The sequence below is a fragment of the Coregonus clupeaformis genome, unplaced genomic scaffold, assembly GCF_020615455.1.
Source record: "Coregonus clupeaformis isolate EN_2021a unplaced genomic scaffold, ASM2061545v1 scaf0578, whole genome shotgun sequence".
Classification (NCBI taxonomy): domain Eukaryota; kingdom Metazoa; phylum Chordata; class Actinopteri; order Salmoniformes; family Salmonidae; genus Coregonus; species Coregonus clupeaformis.
Genome location: NW_025534033.1, coordinates 273,129 through 299,035, shown reverse-complemented (window position 1 = coordinate 299,035; position 25,907 = coordinate 273,129). Strand labels below are relative to the sequence as shown.

Here is a 25,907-nt window from a genome sequence, read left to right as displayed (position 1 = left end):
AAAATTGTAGACCTCCACAAGTCTGGTTCATCCTTGGGAGCAATTTCCAAATGCCTGAAGGTACCACGTTCATCTGTACAAACAATAGTACACAAGTATAAACACCATGGGACCACGCAACCGTCAAACCGCTTAGGAAGGAGACGTGTTCTGTCTCCTAGAGATTAACGTACTTTGGTGCGAAAAGTGCAAATCAATCACCGAACAACAGCAAAAGGACCTTGTGAAGATGCTGGAGGAAACAGGTACAAAAGTACAGTGGGGAAAAAAAGTATTTAGTCAACCACCAATTGTGCAAGTTCTCCCACTTAAAAAGATGAGAGAGGCCTGTAATTTTCATCATAGGTACACGTCAACTATGACAGACAAAATGAGATTATTTTTCCCAGAAAATCACATTGTAGGATTTTTAATGAATTTATTTGCAAATTATGGTGGAAAATAAGTATTTGGTCAATAACAAAGTTTCTCAATACTTTGTTATATACCCTTTGTTGGCAATGACACAGGTCAAACGTTTTCTGTAAGTCTTCACAAGGTTTTCACACACTGTTGCTGGTATTTTGGCCCATTCCTCCATGCAGATCTCCTCTAGAGCAGTGATGTTTTGGGGCTGTCGCTAGGCAACACGGACTTTCAACTCCCTCCAAAGATTTTCTATGGGGTTGAGATCTGGAAACTGGCTAGGCCACTCCAGGACCTTGAAATGCTTCTTACGAAGCCACTCCTTCGTTGCCCGGGCGGTGTGTTTGGGATCATTGTCATGCTGAAAGACCCAGCCACTTTCATCTTCAATGCCCTTGCTGATGGAAGGAGGTTCACTCAAAATCTCACGATACATGGCCCCATTCATTCTTTCCTTTACACGGATCAGTCGTCCTGGTCCCTTTGCAGAAAAAACAGCCCCAAAGCATGATGTTTCCACCCCCATGCTTCACAGTAGGTATGGTGTTCTTTGGATGCAACTCAGCATTCTTTGTCCTCCAAACACGACGAGTTGAGTTTTTACCAAAAAGTTATATTTTGGTGTCATCTGACCATATGACATTCTACCAATCCTCTTCTGGATCATCCAAATGCACTCTAGCAAACTTCAGACGGGCCTGGACATGTACTGGCTTAAGCAGGGGGACACGTCTGGCACTGCAGGATTTGAGTCCCTGGTGGCGTAGTGTGTTACTGATGGTAGGCTTTGTTACTTTGGTCCCAGCTCTCTGCAGGTCATTCACTAGGTCCCCCCGTGTGGTTCTGGGATTTTTGCTCACCGTTCTTGTGATCATTTTGACACACCTGGATCAAATATCAACATAACCTGAAAGGCCGCTCAGCAAGGCAGAAGCCACTGCTCCAAAAGCGCCATAGAAAAGCCAGACTATGGTTTGCAACTGCACATGGGGACAAAGATCATACTTTTTGGAGAAACCTCTGGTCTGATGAAACAAAAATATAACTGTTTGGCCATAATGACCATCGTTATGTTTGGAGGAAAAAGGGGGTGGCTTGCAAGCCGAAGAACACCATCCCAGCCGTGAAGCACGGGGATGGCAGCATCATGCTGTGGGGCTGCTTTGCTGCAGGAGGGACTGGTGCACTTCACAAAATAGATGGCATCATGAGGAAGGAAAATTATGTGGATATATTGAAGCAACATCTCAAGACATCAGTCAGGAAGTTAAAGCTTGGTTGCAAATGGGTCTTCCAAATGGACAATGATCCCAAGCATACTTCCAAAGTAGTGGCAAAATGGCTTAAGAACAACAAAGTCAAGGTATTGAAATGGCCATCACAAAGCCCTGACCTCAATCCTATAGAAAATGTGTGGGCAGAACTGAAAAAGCGTGTGCGAGCAAGGAGGCCTACAAACCTGACTCAGTTACACCAGCTCTGTTAGGAGGAATGGGCCAAAATTCACCCAACTTATTGTGGGAAGCTTGTGGAAGGCTACCCGAAACGTTTGACCCAAGTAAAACAATTTAAAGGCAATGCTACCAAATACTAATTGAGTGTATGTAAACTTCTGACCCACTGGGAATGTGATGAAAGAAATAAAAGCTGAAATAAATCATTCTCTCTACTATTATTCTGACATTTCACATTCTTAAAATAAAGTGGTGATCCTAACTGACCTAAGACAGGGGATTTTTACTAGGATTAAATGTCAGGAATTGTGAAAAACTGAGTTTAAATGTATTTGGCTAAGGTGTATGTAAACTTCCGACTTCAATTGTATGTGCGCACACACACACACACACACACACACACACACACACACACACACACACACAAAGCTGTTGAATCAAAACAATGTAGACATACTGTAGTCAGTGCAGACCCACCCACACATCCTTATAGGAAGCGTCTGTCAGGGTGTGCAGGCTGCAGCAGTGCCCCTCTCCCCTCTCCAGTGTGCCCACAGGGTCTCTCTGTCCCTGTTTTAATCAACGCTGGCCCCCTGGCTGCCAACACGCAGGTGTTGCTTCCTCATCCCAACAATGAGCGCTCAAACGGAAGTAATAAATCCAATGACTTTGTCTTCTCCAAGAGAGCAGCCAGGTGTGGGCCTGAATAGCCCCCAATTCATTACAGCATATATCAAACAGCACATTCATACTCCAAAAAGGCAAATGTCATTCTTGCATAATATATTTTTTATGGGTAGAGAATGCCATGGAGTTGACAAATAAGTATGAGCCTGCAATCAGTAGTTTGCTCTACTCTACATTGTTGTAATACCTCTGCCCACAGACCTACAGTCTGAAAGAGAAACAACCATCTTCCACAGTTTCTTGGAAGGTAATCTGGATTTCCCATAATGATGGTCTCTTTATTGTGAAAATGGCAGCTGCAGCCCTGTGGTCAGAAGAAACAGCAGCAGATTCACTGACCTCAGCTTCCCGATGAAACTCTCCCCTCCACGAGACAGATCAGTGGGATCCATGGAGATGAGGTAATTAGATGTTTTGCTCTTCTTTCTCTTCCTTCCAGCTAACAGGAACACCTTTGGCAAGAACAAATCAAATTAGCAAAGCAACAACATCAGAAACAACACCATCATCAATAAGCCCTGGGACATGAGGCTGCAACACCTAAATTAGCCTCATCTAACCAGCTCCACTAAACAATCAAAGCATGTCCTCCTTTCACAGACTGTCACGGTTGATTGGTCGTGCTAATTCAAAGTGTCACGATGGTATTTGACACCAGTTTTTGTTCATAGGCAGAGGGCCAAGTGGTGTCAGGATGGATCGTGGCCCTAAAGCAGTGCTGTTCAATTCTGGTCCTGGAGGGCAAAAACACTTCTTGTTTTTGTGTCGACCTGGTAGTTAATTGCATTCACCAGGTGTCCTAGGTCTAAATCATTCCCTTAGTAAAGGGAGAGGATGAAAATCAGTCGTTCTTTGGCCATCCAGGACCGACATTTAACAGCCCTGCCCTAAAGGGTCACACTTTGCATTCGGTCAGTGTGATAAGTATTTATCCTTCTGCTCCACACTCACCTTCTTCCCATCCTCCCTCTCCAGGTGGAGGTAGTAGGTAGGGTACATGCCTCGGTCCATGCCCTTCTTGTCTCTGGTGATCCTGCACTTCACCGTGATCCCCTGAGGGGCTGGTCTCAGGGTGAACTCCTCCAGGTCGTCCACGTCAATGGCCGGCTCACTGACGGGAGGGGTGGACGCTGAGGCTGCCTCCTGAGGGACAGAGAGACACAGCCCATCAGCCCACGCCACGTTCAAAACATCAGATTACCGGACCTTCGGCTTTTCTGCTTCCCTTCCATTATAAAAGGGTAACGGTTATTATAAAACATCCATTGGGGACTGAAACTACATTAGCACGTTGTGTTTAAAACCATGAGGCTGTGTAGACGCCTTCTGTGATTCAACAGGGGGTTAGATCCACATGGAAGGACCAGGCAGCGAGGAGACATGATTAACAACCAAACTTACAGTAACAGACAGACTGTGTCTCAGCAGCTTGGTGACATGGTCAGGTGCTCAGGGCAGCTTCTGATGTCACTCCTGGTGCCTCTCTAAAGCCCACAGTACACTAAAGAGTCACTTCCCCTCAACCTCCTCGAACCACAGGAGACTACACAGCCCACCGCCTCCTCTGACTAGCTCTACCTCTGAGTCAGACGGCAGGAAAGGAAAGAAACAGGAGAGAAATAGCCTGTTCTCACACCACATTTCCTGCAGGTATAAAATATTCATACTAATAAATCAGCAGTTATTTCGGCATATGACAGATGACAAGTCAGAAATACCAGAGCTAACCTAAGACCTGGTAGCCTGCCATTTTGTGGACTGTCGTTTGGCTTTTTTCAGGGGGTATTTTAAATATCAGTTCAAAACTGCCAGGGGACCAAAGGGCCAGGGTATGTCATTTACATGATAGAAAGCCATGTCAACGGGAATATTATATTCAGCTACCAAAGAGTTCAGTCAGGACATGATTCAGAGAGGCAGTTTGATATACAAAAGTTCCCCTTTCCCCTCTCAGAGGGATTCATGAGACTGCTTAGGTTCTGAGATCCAGGGAAATAACTTTCCATTTCCATTAGGTAAAACTATTCACATCAGAAAATGTCTGGGCTGCTTCCATGTATCAACAAACTACAGAGCAAATGACAATAATAAAGATACAAAAGAGGAATAGGTTGATCATAATGTAGCCCAAAACACAAAACTGCTCCATCCCCATTCCCCAAATGGACTAATGGCTGACTTTGAGCACCGCTGAACAGAAGAACAAAGCAAATAGATGGTGCATTAGTGCACGCTGTGTGTAAAGTAAAGGCTCCATCCGGGAGTCAGGAATCAATATGTGAACACAGAGCATCAGATGTAATACCTTGCAGGACTTCTTGCTGGTGGCAGAGCCTGGCCGTGTGTTACTGTTGAGCTGGGAGGAACTGGAACTGACTTCATCCTCGTCATCCTCCTCTTCGTCAAAGTTCATACTACTAGAAATACCTTCATAAACAGAAAATACACAACGTAATGGCATTGTCATGCTCCTAGTAATGCTGTTTGAATAATAACAGAACTGTAAATGCATGCTGTACCATTCACAAAGCACCGTACACAAAGAAACAACACACAAGAATATAGACACATAAGACTCTGTTCTGAAACATCAGTTCATGGAGAGGTAGGTCTAAAGGCAGGGTAGTGTTCTGGGTAGAGTCTGAACCGTATGAGGCTCTCTCACCAACAGGGAAAGAGCCATGAAAAGCTGCCAATAAACACCTGTAGCGTGCTCACTAAAAGTATCACAAAATAAGCCACATGTCATAGTTTACCTGCTGCTACCTGAATTGGTTGGTTGCCCAAGACAATTTTTAAGAAAAATCTATTCAACTGTCACTGTACAGTATGTTTTCAGCTATCAACAGGTGGTGGAAACTGTAAACCTATTTACAAAGAGGGACAAAACAAGTTAGAGAGAGAGAGAGATCCACTCTCACAGAAATGAATAAATACACTGCTCAAAAAAATTAAGGGAACACTTAAACAACACATCCTAGATCTGAATGAATGAAATAATCTTATTAAATACTTTTTTCTTTACATAGTTGAATGTGCTGACAACAAAATCACACAAAAATTATCAATGGAAATCAAATGTATCAACCCATGGAGGTCTGGATTTGGAGTCACCCTCAAAATTAAAGTGGAAAACCACACTACAGGCTGATCCAACTTTGATGTAATGTCCTTAAAACAAGTCAAAATGAGGCTCAGTAGTGTGTGTGGCCTCCACGTGCCTGTATGACCTCCCTACAACGCCTGGGCATGCTCCTGATGAGGTGGCGGATGGTCTCCTGAGGGATCTCCTCCCAGACCTGGACTAAAGCATCCGCCAACTCCTGTACAGTCTGTGGTGCAACGTGGCGTTGGTGGATGGAGCGAGACATGATGTCCCAGACGTGCTCAATTGGATTCAGGTCTGGGGAACGGGCGGGCCAGTCCATAGTATCAATGCTTTCCTCTTGCAGGAACTGCTGACACACTCCAGCCACATGAGGTCGAGCATTGTCTTGCATTAGGAGGAAACCAGGGCCAACCGCACCAGCATATGGTCTCACAAGGGGTCTGAGGATCTCATCTCTGTACCTAATGGCAGTCAGGCTACCTCTGGCGAGCACATGGAGGGCTGTGTGGCCCCCCAAAGAAATGCCACCCCACACCATGACTGACCCACTGCCAAACCAGTCATGCTGGAGGATGTTGCAGGCAGCAGAACGTTCTCCACGGCGTCTCGAGACTCTGTCACGTCTGTCACATGTGCTCAGTGTGAACCTGCTTTCATCTGTGAAGAGCACAAGGCGCCAGTGGCGAATTTGCCAATCTTGGTGTTCTCTGGCAAATGCCAAACGTCCTGCACGGTGTTGGGCTGTAAGCACAATCCCCACCTGTGGACGTCGGGCCCTCATACCACCCTCATGGAGTTTGTTTCTGACCGTTTGAGCAGACACATGCACATTTGTGGCCTGCTGGAGGTCATTTTGCAGGGCTCTGGCAGTGCTCCTCCTGCTCCTCCTTGCACAAAGGCGGAGGTAGTGGTCCTGCTGCTGGGTTGTGCCCTCCTACGGCCTCCTCCACGTCTCCTGATGTACTGGCCTGTCTCCTGGTAGCGCCTCCATGCTCTGGACACTACGCTGACAGACACAGCAAACCTTCTTGCCACAGCTCGCATTGATGTACCATCCTGGATGAGCTGCACTACCTGAGCCACTTGTGTGGGTTGTAGACTCCGTCTCATGCTACCACTAGAGCAGTGCTTCTCAATTATTTTCTGTTGCGCCCCCCCCTAGGAAGAAGTAAACATTTCGCGCCCCCCAACTCTCCGCCGCAACTGGAAATAGTATCATGTCTATGAAATTGTTCTAAGTACACCTCTGCATAACATTGTATCCTTATTAACATTAAAGAAAATAAAAATAAAATAAAGAAATATAGATCAACTTACAACAAAGAATAACTTTATTAACATTGTTTTTTAGTCTGTAACAGAAAAGACATAAAGTACATAAATTTACCTGAAATGTGCCTTATTTAAACTGTAATTTTTTTTTGACCATTTGATACTGAAAAATAAAATAAAATATAATCAATAAATAATAATAAATTCAAATTGATCAGCAACATGAACTCAGGAGCCCAATATATGAAACACTGACCTATAAAACAAAAATGAATAAAACAATTTGTGCTGATTTTTTTTTTAGCAAAATGAGGAAGTCAGGATTAATGGCAAAAGGCACGTTTGTCTTTGAGTTTATCTACCAGCTGTTCTTTACGATCGTTAGCAATGTCATTTATACGTCTGGCGACAGTGTCATTGGACAGAGGGATAGTTTTTATTTTTGTCATCCAGCATGACAGAGACCATGTCTAATGCTGCAGGCAGTATCAGCTCCTCTGCTATGGAGTGTTTTTTTTTGCACTGAGCAATTTGGCACGCCACCTTATATGATGCTAACAGTGCTCGCTGGTTTACTGAAGTAGCATTCACAAAGCGGGACGATTGTTGGCAATATTCGGCACGTTTCGCTGAAAAAAACTCAAAGCGGCTTAACAGCGTGATTGGGGTGTAATGTATTTAAGTGACGCCTTAATTTATTTGGCTTCATGCTGTCCGCTGCCAACATTTTTAGACACAGTAAACATACCGGTCTTTCCTCTTCTCCCACCGTAGTCACAGTGAAGCCAAGCGCTACATACGCTTCGTCATATTTCCTCGTCTTAGCTTTCGGGAGACTTACGTTTGTCTCATTATCTCCGTCTCTCTCCGCCTTTCTTTTCATCCCTGTTAGATATGTTTCCATGGCGTCTCTTAAGGGTTTGTTATCTGCACTTCATATCTCCTACTCTGTGCTTTTGTTCGGTGCAAAAAAAAACTACTCCCCCCAGGGGGGCGCGCCCCACTATTTGAGAAGGACTGCACTAGAGTGAAAGCACCGGCAGCATTCAAAAGTGACCAAAACATCAGCCAGGAAGCATAGGAACTGAGAAGTGGTCTGTGGTCACCACCTGCAGAACCACTTCTTTATTGGGGGTGTCTTGCTAATTGCCTATAATTTCCACCTGTTGTCTATTCCATTTGCACAACAGCATGTGAAATTTATTGTCAATCAGTGTTGCTTCCTAAGTGGACAGTTTGATTTCACAGAAGTGTGATTGACTTGGAGTTACATTGTGTTGTTTAAGTGTTCCCTTAATTTTTTTTAGCAGTGTACATCTGAGGAGTACTGTTGATGTTTCTAGTGAGGTGTTATTCATGATGTAATAAGCTTGATGTTACTGTTTAGTTGGCTTAGATGTTACTGTTTAGTTGGCAAAGATCTCAGGGGAAAGGAGAGCTGTGTTTGACAGGTCTTACTGTATAATAAATCTGAGGTCTTCACAATCTCATAATCCCCGACCAATCACTGTAGTGCATGATTGGAGAGTGCCACACACTCTCTGACCTGTGTTTCAGACCAAACGAAGCCAAAGAGGCCAGGGATAGGCCTACATGTATTGATACCTTTCTTAAGCATGGTGACCCTCAGGTCCTGCTTGCCCTGTGGCTGAGCGCTGATCACAGCGTCTCCCTCACTCCCCTCCTCCATGGCCCAATGACCCACCGTCATGATCTGGATCTGGCCCTCTTCCTGGAAGGACGCCGGCCCATCGAGTCCTGCCACACCACCACACCCAACCAGCCCCATCAGGGTCAGACCACCATAGTAGTACAATAACCGTAGTAACACACACATGCATTAGATCATGCACAAACATACTGTTATGTGTCAACACTCACACATAACATGCCTACATGCATGCAAACATGACATGCAGAATGAAGAAGGCTGGAAATCTCAGTTGGAGTAAAATTCAAACTACAGTATAAGTAAATGGATTTTCCTGGGTAATAGGGGTCATGCAGTAGAACTCAGCTTTGAAAGCCTTTGTGGGTTGATGTGGTATATTTTCGGCATGACTCTTAAGACTTCCGCTGCTTCTTGCCATTCAATTAGCCTGCGTAACAGGGCAGAACATGATGTCCCTGCTGCTATAGTCAGCTAATGACTCAGCCACTCAAGCACCAGATTACTAGTCCCTTTCACACGAATGGAGTGGTCAGGGGCCTCATTTATAAACCGTGTGTACGTATAAAATATACCCCAAAACATGCATGTGTCAGTCTTCACGCGATAGTTAACTTGACGTGAGAATGTGCTCACCTTCCCGCAAACTTTAGACCATGAGTACGCACAGTTTCTAGTGGTTGAAGTATTGCTATTGCAAGCAGGCAAGTTGCCTAGTATTTTGTGCAAATGGAGGATGAGATGGACACATTTGTTCATAAGAAATAACAAGTTAATAACAAGATGCAATCATCAATGACAAAACACAGTTTTGAAGTGTCCAAATCAATAAACAGCTTGTGATATATTGAAAACATAAACATAAAATCTACTACCTTCACATACATGTGCCACAATAGTAATCATATTACTTGTATTTTTTTAAACGAGCACATTATAAACTGCATATGCACCAAAAACCCTGTTGTTTTGACAAGTGGCAATTAATCACTCATATTGATTACGGGAGAAATCAGGTTATATGCACTGTTGAAACTAACACAACTCAAAAACCACATGGAAACCGGAAATAATTGTTACATCACTCGTTAGAGGTCAACCTGCTGAGGACAGCCAGCTACATTTTGTAGTGATGCATTTTGATTTGGGGGTCGCCAAAACGGAAAGAGAAATGCAACACTTATTTGTCAATCACTCATATTGATATCATGTTGAAATCAATAGAATGAGAGGAGGGAGTCAGGTTACACATCCTGTTCAAACTAACCTTACTAAAAAAACATATGGAATCTGGGAATAATATGTATATCACTGGTTAGAGGACAACTTGTAGAAGACAGCCAGCTACATTTAGGATTGTTGCATTTTGTTTCAAGTGGGTCGCCAACGCGGAAAGATAAACACAACACTTAATTTAATCACTCATATCGATATCAATTTGAAATCAATAGAGCGTGGGCAAACATTTGGGGTGTATGTACTGTTTAAACTAACACCATTCAAAGGCCACAGTGAATCTGAGAATAATTTGTATATCACTGGTTAGAAGAGAATTTGCTGAAGAGAGTCATCTAAATTCTAGAATGTCGGATGGAGGTTTTGTGAGGCTGCCGAAACGGGGAAGGGAACTTTAATTGTTTTAACAAATCACGACCCGCCATAGGATATCAACAGTGACAAGGGTTAGCTGTTATTTGAGTGATAGTTTGACTCTCAAATCCATGTATTGGTGTGAGGCCAGTGACATTTATACAGAGAGCGCGCCCCAAATGTTCCCTGCCATTTGAGTTTGAAAATGATAGTATAATTTGAAGTCCCAAGACCGCCGGTCTAATCTGAGCTAAAAAGGATGTGTAATTACCCTCAATTTGATGTGGTCGAACGTGAGGTTGTGTAATGTAGTAACACATACTGTCCAAGTACAGCAAATTAGCGCAAATAATCTAAAATCTAATATGTAGATTTTAGATTATATACAGCTAAATACGGCACAGAAACCTGAACATTTACAGTACCAGTCAAAAGTTTGGACACACCTACTCATTCAAGGGTTTTTCTTTATTTTTAATATTTTCTACATTGTAGAATAATAGTGAAGACATCAAAACTATGAAATAACACATATGGAATCATGTAGTAACCAAAAAAGTGTTAAACAAATCAAATATTTGAGATTCTTCAAAGTAGCCAACCTTTGCCTTGATGACATCTTTGCACACTATTGGCATTCTCTCAACCAGCTTCATGACGAATGCTTTTCCAACAGTCTTGAAGGAGTTTCCACATATGCTGAGCACTTGTTGGCTGCTTTTCCTTCACTCTGCGGTCCAACTCATCCCAAACCATCTCAATTGGGTTGAGGTCGGGTGATTGTGGAGGCCAGGTCATCTGTTGCAGCACTCCATCACTCTCCTTCTTGGTAAAATAGCCATTACACAGCCTGGAGGTGTGTTTTGGGTCATTGTCCTGTTGAAAAACAAATGATAGTCCTACTAAGCGCAAACCAGATGGGATGGCGTATCGCTGCAGAATGCTGTGGTAGCCATGCTGGTTAAGAGTGTGCCTTGAATTCTAAATAAATCACTGACAGTGTCACCAGAAAAGCACATTTACATTACATTTTAGTCATTTAGCAGACGCTCTTATCCAGAGCGACTTACAGTTAGTGAGTTTTTTTTTTCATACCCCCTGTGGGAATCGAACCCACAACCCTGGCGTTGCAAACGCCATGCTCTACCAACTGAGCTACATCCCTGCCGGCCATTCCCTCCCCTACCCTAGACGACGCTGGGCCAATTGTGCGCCGCCCCATGGGTCTCCCGGTCGCGGCCGGCTACGACAGAGCCTGGATTCGAACCAGGATCTCTCGCACTGTGATGCAGTGCCTTAGACCACTGCGCCACTCGGGAGATAAGCACCACCACACCATCACACCTCCTCCTCCATGCTTCACGGTGGGAACCACACATGCGGAGATCATCCGTTCACCTACTCTGCGTGTCACAAAGACACGGCTGTTGGAACCAGAAATCTAAAATTTGGACTCATCAGACCAAAGGACAGATTTCCACCGGACTAATGTCCATTGCTCATGTTTTTTGGCCCAAGCAAGTCTCTTCTTCGACCATGAAGGCTTGATTCAAGCAGTCTCCTCTGAACAGTTGATGTTGAGATGTGTCTGTTACTTGACTCTGTGAAGCATTTATTTGGGCTGCAATCTGAGGTGCTGTTAATCTGACCTTCATGTCTTAAAGTAATGATGGACTGTCATTTCTCTTTGCTTATTTGAGCTGTTCTTGCCATAATATGGACTTGGTCTTTTACCAAATAGGGCTATCTTCTGTATACCACCTCTACCTTGTCACAACACAACTGATTGGCTCAAACGCATGGAGAAGGAAAGAAATTCCACAAATTAACTTTTAACAAGGCACACCTGTTAATTGAAATGCATTCCAGGTGACTACCTCATGAAGCTGGTTGAGAGAATGCCAAGAGTGTGCAAAGCTGTCATCAAGGCAAAGGGTGGCTACTTTGAAGAATCTCAAATCTGTTTAACAATTGTTCGGTTACTACATGATTCCATATGTGTTTTGTCATAGTTTTGATATCTTCACTATTATTCTACAATGTAGAAAATAGTAAAAATAAAGAAAGACCCTGGAATGAGTAGGTGTGTCCAAACTTTTGACTGGTACTGTATGTTAAACTGCAATCAAGATTTAAGCCCAGTAAACTGAGGAACAGTATCTCTCCCGTGTCTCTCCAGAGCACAATCTCCATCTCTTTGCCTACTCACACCAGTGATAATTCCCTGTGGTTCTCAACCTCTTAAACACACCACAACAATATGGGAGTGGTTCAATCCTATCAGATTTTGGAACCATTCCTATTGGACTCTTATGGTATTCTATCCTATAAAATTTTATCTTATAGGATCCTATAGGACTATAATACAATAATCCAATTTGAAAAAACGATCAGATTTTAAAACCAGTCCTATCGAATAAAATCCTATAGGATAGGTTCCAAAATCTGATCAATCAAATTTACACAACGGTTATACAGTGGGGAAAAAAACTATTTAGTCAGCCACCAATTGTGCAAGTTCTCCCACTTAAAAAGATGAGAGAGGCCTGTAATTCTCATCATAGGTACACGTCAACTATGACAGACAAATTGAGATAAAAAAATTCCAGAAAATCACATTGTAGGATTTTTAATGAATTTATTTGCAAATTATGGTGGAAAATAAGTATTTGGTCACCTACAAATAAGCAAGATTTCTGGCTCTCACAGACCTGTAACTTCTTCTTTAAGAGGCTCCTCTGTCCTCCACTCGTTACCTGTATTAATGGCACCTGTTTGAACTTGTTATCAGTATAAAAGACACCTGTCCACAACCTCAAACAGTCACACTCCAAACTCCACTATGGCCAAGACCAAAGAGCTGTCAAAGGACACCAGAAACAAAATTGTAGACCTGCACCAGGCTGGGAAGACTGAATTTGCAATAGGTAAGCAGCTTGGTTTGAAGAAATCAACTGTGGGAGCAATTATTAGGAAATGGAAGACATAGAAGACCACTGATAATCTCCCTCGATCTGGGGCTCCACGCAAGATCTCACCCCGTGGGGTCAAAATGATCACAAGAACGGTGAGCAAAAATCCCAGAACCACACGGGGGGACCTAGTGAATGACCTGCAGAGAGCTGGGACCAAAGTAACAAAGCCTACCATCAGTAACACACTACGCCGCCAGGGACTCAAATCCTGCAGTGCCAGACGTGTCCCCCTGCTTAAGCCAGTACATGTCCAGGCCCGTCTGAAGTTTGCTAGAGTGCATTTGGATGATCCAGAAGAGGATTGGGAGAATGTCATATGGTCAGATGAAACCAAAATAGAACTTTTTGGTAAAAACTCAACTCGTCGTGTTTGGAGGACAAAGAATGCTGAGTTGCATCCAAAGAACACCATACCTACTGTGAAGCATGGGGGTGGAAACATCATGCTTTGGGGCTGTTTTTTCTGCAAAGGGACCAGGACGACTGATCCGTGTAAAGGAAAGAATGAATGGGGCCATGTATCGTGAGATTTTGAGTGAAAACCTCCTTCCATCAGCAAGGGCATTGAAGATGAAACGTGGCTGGGTCTTTCAGCATGACAATGATCCCAAACACACCGCCCGGGCAACGAAGGAGTGGCTTCGTAAGATACATTTCAAGGTCCTGGAGTGGCCTAGCCAGTCTCCAGATCTCAACCCCATAGAAAATCTTTGGAGGGAGTTGAAAGTCTGTGTTGCCCAGCGACAGCCCCAAAACATCACTGCTCTAGAGGAGATCTGCATGGAGGAATGGGCCAAAATACCAGCAACAGTGTGTGAAAACCTTGTGAAGACTTACAGAAAACGTTTGACCTGTGTCATTGCCAACAAAGGGTATATAACAAAGTATTGAGAAACTTTTGTTATTGACCAAATACTTATTTTCCACCATAATTTGCAAATAAATTCATTTAAAATCCTACAATGTGATTTTCTGGATTATTCTTTCTCATTTTGTCTGTCATAGTTGACGTGTACCTATGATGAAAATTACAGGCCTCTCTCATCTTTTTAAGTGGGAGAACTTGCACAATTGGTGGCTGACTAAATACCTTTTTTACCCACTGTAAATGAGGCCCCCTAGTCATTACTGCTTCAAAGTCACTGACATACGGTTTTTCCTCACCCTCTTCTGTCTCACCACCATAGCAGTGCAACAAGCGATTAAATGAGATGAGCCAGATGAAATCACGGCCAGTAAAATGCACATTCTGAAAGAGTGTTTTATTGCTCCCAACTGAATTAGTGACTGTCTTTTTAACACCATGATTAGACAATAATTACTGCTGCTTTCAGAGGGAGATTGCAGCCCATTGTTAATGTGGCTTTAGCGACGCAGCTAAGCCTCGTTTCAGAGAGCAGCTGTATGTGTGTGTATGTGTGTGCGTGCGTGACAAGGTAAGCCATCATTCCGTAAGAAGAAAGGGGCCATATCGGTGTTGAACAACTTCGTGACTCTGGTCTGATTAATCACTAGCCCTGAGTGAATCCCATTGGAGGAAAAAACAATAACATTGAACAGATGAGCAAGGATTACAAAAGCAACCTGAGATGACAAAAAGCCCTGTTACCTATATCATCCTTACAAGGTAGTGGGCTTCCCATAAACCAGCTTGGAGGGCTCACTCTGTATATCAGGGATAGGTATCACTCGATCAGAGTGAAATAAAACATATCCATCCCTGGAAATTAACACATTTCACTGCACCTATCTGGTGTGTGACAATAAAAGATATGCAGACAACAAAGATGTCGCAGACGGAGAAGGGCGACATCTTACGAGTTCCAACCCGACTGCTATTTAGTGACTTTTTCATATTTATCTTTACTTTTTGTTGTAGAGAAAGTTCATACTATTTTCATATATGACCACCATGTACTTCTGGACATCAGATCAACAGTTACTAAGCTCGATTTCGACCTTCATATCCGACTTCAACTCTGACTCAGCTGTTCCCTTGTTTATACAGGACCCCATTCCTTTGTTTCATGGGCTACTAAAACGCTGCAGGCGTAGACGTGGCAGACGAGCCGGCATCTTTGTGAGACTGAGATGAATAGAATATCGACCGGCAGTCCCCTCCGTTCTATTGACAAATGTCCAGTCACTCGAGAATAACATGGATGAGCTTTGTTCGAGAGTCTCCTATCAGAGAGACTTGAAAAGCTGCAATATTATATGCCTTGCAGAGATGTGGCTGGATGACTATGTATGTAGAACTCAGTGGTTTCTCCATGCAGCGGCACGATCGGATGAAGGCGGCCTCGGTCAAGTCCAAGGGGAGAGGGGTGTGCCTCTTCATAAACATCAACTGATGTGCTGCTTCCAGTGTGCAGGAAATCTTGAGCTTTTGCTCACCTGATATAGAATACCTCATGGTAAGCTGCAGACCCTTTTATCTACCAAGATAATTATCATCTGTAATTATCACGGTTGTCTACATCCCTTCACAAACCAACACCACTCAACGAACGGTAAGGTGCCATAAACAAACAAGAAACCGCTCACCCAGAGGCAGCATTTCTGGTGGGCGGAGACTTTAACACAGGGAGACAAAACCGTTCCACCCAGGGTTGCAAAATTCTGAAAACTTTCAATAAATTCACAAGTTTTCCAGAAACCTTGGTTGGAGGATTCCAGATTTCCTGCTTATTCCCTCCTGGTTCCAGGGATCCTCCAACCGAGATTTAAAGAAAACCAGGGAATTTATTGAAAGTTTTGCAACCCTAGTTCTATCTCACTTTTACCAACACATCTCTTGCGCCACTAGGGGAGCTACAACTCTAGACCACTTTTATTCTACCCACAGAAACGCATACAATCTGACCACAACTCTATTCTCCTGCTTGCTTTTTCCAAACAAAAGCTCAAACAGGAAGTACCAGCGACATGCTCAATACGAAAGTGGTTCGATGAAGCAGACGCGAGGCTACGAGACTGTTTTGCTAGTGCAGGCTGGGATATGTTCCGGGATTCATCCGATAGCAATGAGGAGTTTACCACATCGGTCACAGGCTTCATCAATAAGTGCATAGACGACGTCGTCCCCACAGTGACTATACGAACATATCAAAACCAAAAACCATGGATTACAGGCAATATCCATACTAGGCTAAAGGCTAGAGTTACCACTTCCAAGGAACTGGACACGGACATGGACGCATACAAGAAAGCCCGCTACGACCTCCAACGAGACATCAAACATGCAAAAGGACAATATAGGAAGAAGGTGGAATCCTATTACACCGGCTCCGATGCTTGTTGTATGTGGCAGGGCTTACAAAAGGAAACCCAGTGAGATGCCCAGTGACGCAGAACTCCCAAACCAGCGAAATGCCTTTTATGCACACTTCGAGGAATACAACACTTGCGTGAAAATCCCTGTTGTTCCAGATGACTGTGTGAGCTCGCTCTCCGTAGCCGATGTGAGTAAAACTTTGAAAAACAGGTTAACACTCTGACTTACGGGCCCTTCCCAACAATGCAGAGAGAAAAAAACGAGAAATAATGGAAAAATAATGACTTGAGGAATAAATACACAATGAGCAACGATAACTTGACTATATACATGGGGTACCAGTACCGAGTCGATTTGGAAGGGTACGAGGTAATTGAGGTAGATGTACATATAGGTAGGGATAAAGGGACTAGGCAACAGGATAGATAATAAACAGTAGCAGCAGTATCCTGCCTTCAGGTACATATCTACCTCAAATACCTTGTAACCCTGCACATGGATCTGGTACTCCCTGTATATAGCTCCATTCTTGTGTATTTTATTCCTTGTGTGACTATTTTTTTTAAAATCCGCATCTTTGGGAAGGATTCGTAAGCAAGCATTTCAGACAGCCACTAGCTATATACCAGGACTTTGATTATTGAAACAGAGGCTGAGAGAGACATCAAAGTGAGAAAGGGAGCACAATTACGCACTTCCATTTCAATTCATGCTGCTTACGTATGAACTCTGTATCAAGCCCAAGGAGCGTTACAGCAGCCACTGAGGTGTTTACTTGGCAGGCAGACAGGACCGACTCCTCTAACATCATTACTCAGATTAGATTTTGAACAGACTTAGCACCAGAGTGCACGCTTCGCTTCTCTGTAAGGGCAGCTTGATTAGCTTTAGAATGCCACTATGTGCCACCAGAGACGTGGCACGGAAACATGAACAGAACCGAGTCCAATCCAGCTTGAGGTTTGAAAGGATGGGAATGAGAATGAGTGAGAAGCATACAGCCAGGTAACTGATGGAGCATGGGGAAGAGGCATCTTAACATTGACTTTTTAGACCTCAACTCATTAAGACAATACAGCAATACAATACAGCTATCAAAGGAGATCGATTAGGAGACAAATATGTAGTCTGGTGGCTATGCAACTCATTTCACATGCAATCTGTTTTACTCTACAGGATACCAAAGTGGTATATATTGCTCTGCACAACACTCTCACATGGTGCACTTCATTCTGGCACAAGAGATGAAACTTCCTCCTCATTGAAAACCTGAGGATTTGAATTGGATCGTTTCATTTCCATCATGGTAGGAGACAGAGCTGAGCCAGATGGAGACATGCTGTACAGTCGGCCAACAGACAGAGAGAGAGGACCATGCATGCTGCTGTAACCTGTCTGTCTGTCTGTCTGTCTGTCTGTCTGGAGGCAGCAGCAGCAAGCCTGACCTTTGTGCTTCCCCTTCCTCTCCTTCTTGCCGCTGCCTGTCTGCGGGGTGGAGCTGGTCGATGCCTTGCCCTTTTTGGCTGAGCGAGGAGCCTGGGCGTCCACTACCCCCTTCACCTCCTCATGTTCAGCTTCTTGCACTACGCACGGCACAGCAGGAGCCAGCGGACAGAGGGAGTTAGCAGGCAAGTGGGGGAAAATGATAAAGATAGAAATGAGGTAAGAGACTAAACAGAAGGGTATTGTCAGTTAAGGTTAGCCTATAGTGAAATAGAAAGAACAGGACAAGACAGAGTTAGCAGAGGACACTATGCAAGGTTATAGAAAGCAGACACAGCAGAGGCATTTTTCTTGCCTGGGAGAGAACACTGTTTATCGCCTCATGTCAAATAGGTCATGAATGTGCTAGCTCTGTGAAAATTGCAAATGCACAGTGGACACTCCTCCCAACAACAACATGTTCCAGGATTAGATGATAACAAATGCATACTGTAGCTACAGTCCCTTGAAATTAACATGTGTATCTTAATCCTTTCAACTGCTTGGTTGCCTTAGTAGTTCCCCTACAGCCTCCTCTGTTTTGCAGAGTGTCAGTGAATATCCAGTGGTCTCTTTTCTCGTAAAAATCCGGAGCCCAGATCCATCGCCACGGAGACATTCACAGTCTCATCGTGGGAACCCATTTTTCTTGCAATTATTCCAAACAGCTTCAAGGGGAATAATAGAGTAAATGCATCAAAAGCTCAGAGCAGAGAGGGATGGACAGACCTGTATTCATGACCTAAAAGGTACTGTTAGCATATATGGAAACATTAACAACCGTTAGGTCTACACACTCCGTTTTAGATAACCATGAGCCTGAAGTCAGTTTCTGAACTAGGTTAAATTAATCTGTTTTAGTCCACCTTATTCTGTTAACAATGTCACTCTATATTTGGGGCAGTCAATAATATACAAATATTTTCTAGGTTTTTCTGCTTTATGATTTATCTACTGGATACTAATTGTATTTATAGCAGAAGAGACATGCTATTTACCTGGTATACTTTGAAATTACATACTACAGTACTTCTTTGAAAATTCCAGAAAGTACCACTTACAGCATTTCCACTTAACACTGAACTTAACCTTTCACGGATAATACATTTAAACTGAGAATACATATCAATTAGATATTATCTGAAGGATATACTGTAGATGTGGAAATGTATACAGGTTTAAGGTTAATCAGCCGGAAATACGTAAGGTACAGAGAACACGTATTCCCTCTTAGTGAGTGCTGAATTGATTCTTAAAATAGAGCCAAGATAACGTGAGTTCTAAAGAGAGAAAAGACAGGGGTTCATCTAAAGACGGTGAAAAATAAGGACAGGAGAGTGAGCGAGAGATTCTATTTTTATCAAGACCAAACAGTGCGTATGCTTCCTTCACTAACAGTGTAGAGCCATCTGTGTGTTGTTAAGCATAAGGTATGAATCAAGGGACTCTCTCCATATGTTTGCTGCTGTGTTACTGAATGAGCTCAAAGGCATCATTTTTTACATCTTTGGAAGGATGGGGCTGAGATTGCAACGGGGAATATTCGGAGAAGTTCAAAGCCACAAAGCCTCCGTGTCTTCTATGTATAGCAGGGGCTGTTTGACTAGTGTCAGAAGGGAATATTTTCATTAGGATGTACACTCACTGAAGGAAGATGAAAAATATACTTTGTATTGACGTCACTCCACTCACATGCACTGAGCTGTTTCTGAAGCTTTCAGATACAGTCACCGCCAACATTATTGGCACCCTTGATAAAGATGAGCAAAAAAGACTGTATAAAATAAATATTACAATTACTGAGCTATATTGAATGCAAAAGTATTATTTTTTAAAATTATATTATTTTAAAAATCTAAAAAAGATAGGTGTCAAAATTATTGCCACCACCTGTTTTCAATACCTTTCGAGGATAATGATACTGAGCTTTTTTTCTTTCATGTTTTATGAGATTGGAGAACACATTGGGAGGGATCTTAGACCATTCCTCCATACAGAATGTTTTCAGATCCTTGATATCCTTCGGTCTGTGCTTATGGACTACCATCTTCAATTCAAACCACAGGTTTTTAATGGGGTTCAAGTCACAGCCCCATAACATCAAATATCCCCCACCATATTTTACAATAAGTATGAGGTTATTTTCTGCATATGTACCCTTCTTTCGAGGCCAAACCCACCTCTAGTGTGTGTGGCCAAAGAGCTCTATCTTCATCTCATCTGACCATAGCACCTGGTTCCAATCCAATTGGCAATGCCGTTAAGCAAACTCCAGGCATTTGCATTTGTTGGTTGCTCTCAATAAAGGCTTTTTTATGGCAACCCTTCCAAATGGCCCATCGGCATGGAGGTGGCATCTAATTGTAGATTTGGAGACCCCAATATGCGACCAAGTTCTGTAATTCTCCAACTGTGACCCTTCGACTTTTCTTTGCCTTCTGAACCATCTTCCTCACTGTGCGTGGGGACAAGCTACACATTTCCTCTACCAGGCAAGTTTACCACGGTTCCAATGGTTTTAAACTTCTTAATTGTTGCCCTAATAATGGTTAGTGGTATATTTGTTTTTTCAGTTCTTTTTTTGTACCCATTGCCTGATTTATGTTGTGTTGGGCATTGCGTTCCTCTCCAGCAGCCAGCCATCCAGGGTGTGCTGTGTGGATGCATGGCCTGGAGCCCAGACTCAGTCACTCTGAGCTGGGGATTAAGACTGCAGCTAAAGTCCCTCTGTGGAGATAAGTAGCCCAATCGCCACAGCACGAACACCATCTCTGCTCTCTGTGCTATCTGGAAGGACTACTGCAGAGCTCTGACCACTAGAGTTTTATAGTTGAAAGGCATGAACTGGTAAATCCTAGAGTCTCTCTCTCTCTCACACAAAGACATTTCATTAATAAAGTATTACATTTTTATTTTGCCGACCTTGACATGGCATTGATAGATATCTCAATATTAACATATGCAGAGCACAAAGTAACACTAAAAAAATCACTACAGTAGAAAAGTTGTCCTTTGGTCCAGGAGCAAAGAATCAATAGATTAACTTGATCAAACAGTGAGCAGTATACAGTATTTCAATCAGCCATCCTTCACAAGCACTCTATGAGAGTAACCTGGCTCAACACCACCCTGTCATGGCTGTGAATAGTTGCATTGCCTATGAAAGGGCCCCATGCCGGAGTGTTACTGGACATCTCTGTAATTGCCCGGCGCCACTGGAGCAGCTTCATCAGAGATGAGAGGAAGCAGGTTCTTATGGTAAACAGCTGTTGATAGGGTCCTGGGCTATTTCCAAAATGGCACCCTATTCCCTATATAGAGCACTATTTTTGGACAGAGCCTATATAGTAGTAGTATACAGAGCCTAGCCAAAAGTAGTGCACTATATAGGGAATAGGGTGCCATTTGAGACACAGCCCTGGTAATAGGGTCCTGGTGGTGAAAGGGTCCTGGCTGGCTCTCTTACCGTGGTAGATGGTGCTCCTGTTGCTGCTGAGGTAAGACTCTACCAGGGGAGCCTGCTCCTCACACTGCTTGGTCCTGCGGGCGCGAGACCGCCCGTCCACATTGGACTGCACCATCAGAGGCTCCTGCCTCTTCTTCTTCTGCTTCTGCTCTAGGAGAGCTCGCTGAAACATACACACACACACACACACACACACACACACACATACACACATATTCTTCAATGGGGTTAAATTATTCTGGTATTATTGACACATGCATACACACACTCAAATATCTTCAGATATTGTCTCATATATAATACATGAACATGGATAGATATTTTCTAACACTAACGTTCCACCTTCACACACACCCACACTATTTTACACCTACACATTCAAAATCCTATTTTCCCTAACCCTAACCCTTACACTGACCTTAACCCCAAAACCTAACCTTAACTATAACCCTAAAACTAACCCTAGCTCCTAACCCTAACACTAGTTCTAACCTTAACCCTAAACCCCCTAGAAATAGCATTTGACCTTGTGGGGGCTAACAAAATGTCCCCAGATAGTCTAATTTTTGTTTGTTTACTATTCTTGTGGGGACTTCTGGTCCCCACAAGTATAGTTAAACTCACCCACACACACACACACACACACACACACACACACACACACACACACACACACACACACACACACACACTAAGCTGTCTTTCATGTGCAGTGCACACTCACTATAACAAGACAAGACTGTGTCCTTCAGAAAACAAATGTGTCTGTGAGCTCTGGCCCTCCAATCACCTGAGCTAGATTAAAGATTGATTACTAGAAAAACATGTGCACCTGCCCAGCCTGCAATAACACCACAGTCCAAAATAAATTACATTTCTGCTTGTCTTCATATGATGAGCTACAGAACACCCTATCAAGGACAAGATCATTGGGACATGAGTTTGACCTTTGCCTGACTGTGTGTTCCTCAATTCATTCACCTGTACGTGGGTGATTGCCTTCATTTTCTTTTTAATTTCCTGAAGAGGAACCAGACTTGTTGACAGCCCTGTCTTAAGGCCCGCACAGAATGTACGATTTTAGCCGTTATGCCACAATCTTGCTGTCCCAGACAAAAATGGCACGTTGTGGGCAAATTCTTAGGTCGTAAACGATTGTCGGACGTCTTGGCTCGTTCAGTGTGACAGTGTCTAGGTCTGCCGAATAAGTACCGCTACGTGCAGTCGTAGGCGCCGACAAAGTTCTGACCGTGTCAAAAATGTTGAGCCTTTATCGTGTAGTGTAGCTGGTGTTACGAGCCAATCCTGGTGACTGACCAATAGGAACACGGCCGGCACTGAGTATGCACACAATAACATGATTATTGTGAATACTTAGATTAATATAACAGTTCGATTTAAACGTTTACATGCTTTGCAAGAAAAGTTATTTCCCTAATAATCTTGTTTACATGACACATCTGAAATCATGCTACCTGATGGGATTTTGATAAACGATTCTGAGTTTGGACATATAAAGTTTGTAGGTCAAAACTATTTATAAGATGCATAATTTCAGTTTTTCCGAATGAATTGCACTCGTGCATTCGCTTGCGCTGCTGGTGCTGAAACATGCGCAGATCCAATACACCACTGCAGTTGACATAGCCTACATCGGCTGATATAGCATCGCAAGCCAATCACAGAATGTGACAACAAAACTGAAGTAAATCGTACAATCTGGCCAGGTGGATATCACTGGTGGAAAAAGTACCCAATTGTCATACTTGAGTAAAAGTAAAGATACCTTAATAGAAAATGACTCAAGTAAAAGGGAAAGTCACCCAGTAAAATACTACTTGAGTAAAAGTCTAAAAGTATTTGGTTATAAATACACTTAAGTATTAAATGTAAATGCTAAAATATATTTAAGTATCAGAAGTAAAAGTATAAATCATTTCAAATTCCTTATATTAAGCAAACCAGAAGGCATGTTTTTCTTGTATTTTGAATTTACGGATAGCCAGGGGCACACTCCAACACTCAGACATAATTTACAAACAAAGTATTTGTGTTTAGTGAGTCCACCAGATCAGAGGACGTAGGGATGACCAGGGATGTTCTCTTGATAAGTGCGTGAGTGGGACCATTTTCCTGTCCTGCTAAGCATTCAAAATATAACGAGGACTTTTGGGTGTCAGGAAAAATGTATGGAGTAAAAAGTACATTATTTTCTTTAGGAATGTACTGGAGTAAAAGTTGTCAAAAATAAACAGTAAAGTACAGATACCTAAAAAAAGACAACTTGAGTATTTTACTTACGTACTTAGACCACTGGTGGATATCAAGATTTTAATTTGGTAACATCGCACAGTGTGACATGTAATAATGGTAGAAGACTGACTCCTACGTCCAGTGTGGGAAGGCCTTTAATCACACAGCTGATCAAAGATAAGCTTGAACCTTCAGCTGCAGAAGTATATGAACTCTCTAATATGATTCACACACTGACACACAGAAACCAAAAATTAATATAACACCTCTTCTTTTCTCACACAAATCCTTTATCCTTATCCGGTAGCTCAGTAGAATCTGTGTCATTGCACAGATTCATTATCCTACTTTCACACTAAATAATGACTTTCCTTTTCCCACAAGCCAATTCAATTGACATCATAATCCTAGTTTTGAGCAGTCACAAACTTTTAAACTTCCTGTAAAAGCCAGCTCTCCTGAGGGCACAGAGTGTTAGAGCTCCACCCCCTCAGAGTTCAAAAACAGCGAAAGCTAGAGCAAGAAGAGTTTCTTCTAACCTCTGCATAGCACAGTCTCAGAAACACCTCCTCAGAGCCTTCTGCTTCTGTAATTAATGTTTCAGGACCACTGCCCCAATCCGTTTCTCCTCAGCTCTATCCCCCTCTCTGGCAATGTGGAAATCTACATTAAGTATTACTACAGCTTGAGGATCCCTTCCATCCTGCTGCAGTCAGCAGTCATCTGAGATTATGCAAGTTTACAAACAGAGGGAGATCCCAAGGCTGGAAGCTCATCAAATATTGAGGGAATCCGTGATGAAGCAGGAACACCACTAGACTGTACTCTGCTGTACTGTTGTCAGCTGTACCAGTACAGAGTGCCCTTAATCTTAACCCATGGCTGTGTCCCAGTTCTCCACCCTTTTCACTAAGTGGGCACTTGCACACCTTCTGTCATGAATCTAAAAGCCTTTGATTGGTGTTATCGTTGGCTAGAGGGAGTTTCCATGCCAGGAAGTGTGCAAGTGCACACTTTGGGAAAAGGGTGGAGAATTGGGATTGTGTCATTTAGCCCATCTCTCAGCCATGACCAGAACACAACGTCTCAGCTCACTCTAGCAGTGAGTGTGGAGGAGGAGGAGGTGGCATGAACTAAGTTAACCAGGAAGAACCATGGAGGAGCACATGTCAGCTCCATGGCTGTCCAAAACATCACCAGTCAGTGTACAGTGAAATAACCAACCAATAAGTTATCCTCTTCCTACTCTCCCTCCTCTCTCTCTGCCAATAAGATGTTGTCCTTCTCTCATGCACAATGCCTGACAGTACATGTACAGCCTGGAGGTTACCAAGAAATTCACAATTTAATTAGCATGTGAGGTGAATAACCAACATCATCGCATGTGCCAACTTGTGGACCTAAAACAAAATCGTTACAGCATCAGGACTGGTTATGCAACTTGCTACAGTAACTCCTGACATTTCCATGAACAGAATTTACAGCATTGAAGCTGCATGTGGATGCTGCTTAAGGAACACTGTTGCTTGGGTACCTGTCTCAGTAATGCAGTATGAATATCCATACCCACTTTGATGTTCAAATAATGGCTTGTTCAGCAGGGACACCACACTAGGTGAAGAAAAACAGAGAAAAGGTCTATCTTTCTTTTGCACAGAATATCTATACTATTTTTTTTTATGTTCTCAGTCTTTTGTGGAAAAGCAGTACATTTAATATTATGTTCTTTAACAAACAATTCCTTTAAAACATATCTACTCTGAGAATACAATGCAAAAGTGGTAAGTTACAACAGATGGACGGTTGGTTTGAGCTTTCCTTCAGTCTGCAGTGTTTGTCAAATTGATGCAATCACAGGCTCCTTAATTACTATAGCAAGAACACATGATGGTGGTCATCCTGTACATGTCATGCTGAACAACCTTACAATGCATTTCCACATAACACATTGGGGGCAATGAAACAACGGCGCCCCATTCATTTTCAATGGAGGGAGGTGAAGTGGACGGGGGGAACGTTGAGCGATGCGAGCATGGGCGAGGGAGCGTGAACAGGGCGGGACCAGAGTTGGGGAAAGCTGAACTTTATGCAAATACTCTGCGATATCGCGACGCTATGGACCAATCAAAGCTCACTATAGCTTCCAGCCCCTACTGGATTGGCTGTTGATACCTAGCACTACCTAGCCTGCTTGCTAGCACCCACATGAGGGAGAAGCTAGAGTGGATATCCAAATTATTGCGTTATGTGGAAATCCCCTCTTAGCCT

The 25,907-nt window shown here is 43.1% G+C and overlaps 1 protein-coding gene across 1 annotated transcript in view; it reads right to left on the bottom strand.

Moving 5' to 3' along the window:
• Positions 1 to 2,824: 2,824 nt before the first annotated feature.
• The window catches only part of LOC121556182 (tubby protein homolog), a 49,518-nt gene continuing 26,435 nt past the window's right edge, over positions 2,825 to 25,907 (bottom strand). The window contains exons 3-8 of the mRNA XM_045216008.1: positions 21,387 to 21,549; positions 17,884 to 18,021; positions 8,533 to 8,685; positions 4,852 to 4,973; positions 3,498 to 3,689; positions 2,825 to 2,998 (exon numbers count right to left, since the gene is read on the bottom strand). Of these exons, the coding sequence (XP_045071943.1) occupies positions 2,825 to 2,998; positions 3,498 to 3,689; positions 4,852 to 4,973; positions 8,533 to 8,685; positions 17,884 to 18,021; positions 21,387 to 21,549 (942 nt within the window). The remainder of the gene's footprint in view (positions 2,999 to 3,497; positions 3,690 to 4,851; positions 4,974 to 8,532; positions 8,686 to 17,883; positions 18,022 to 21,386; positions 21,550 to 25,907) is intronic.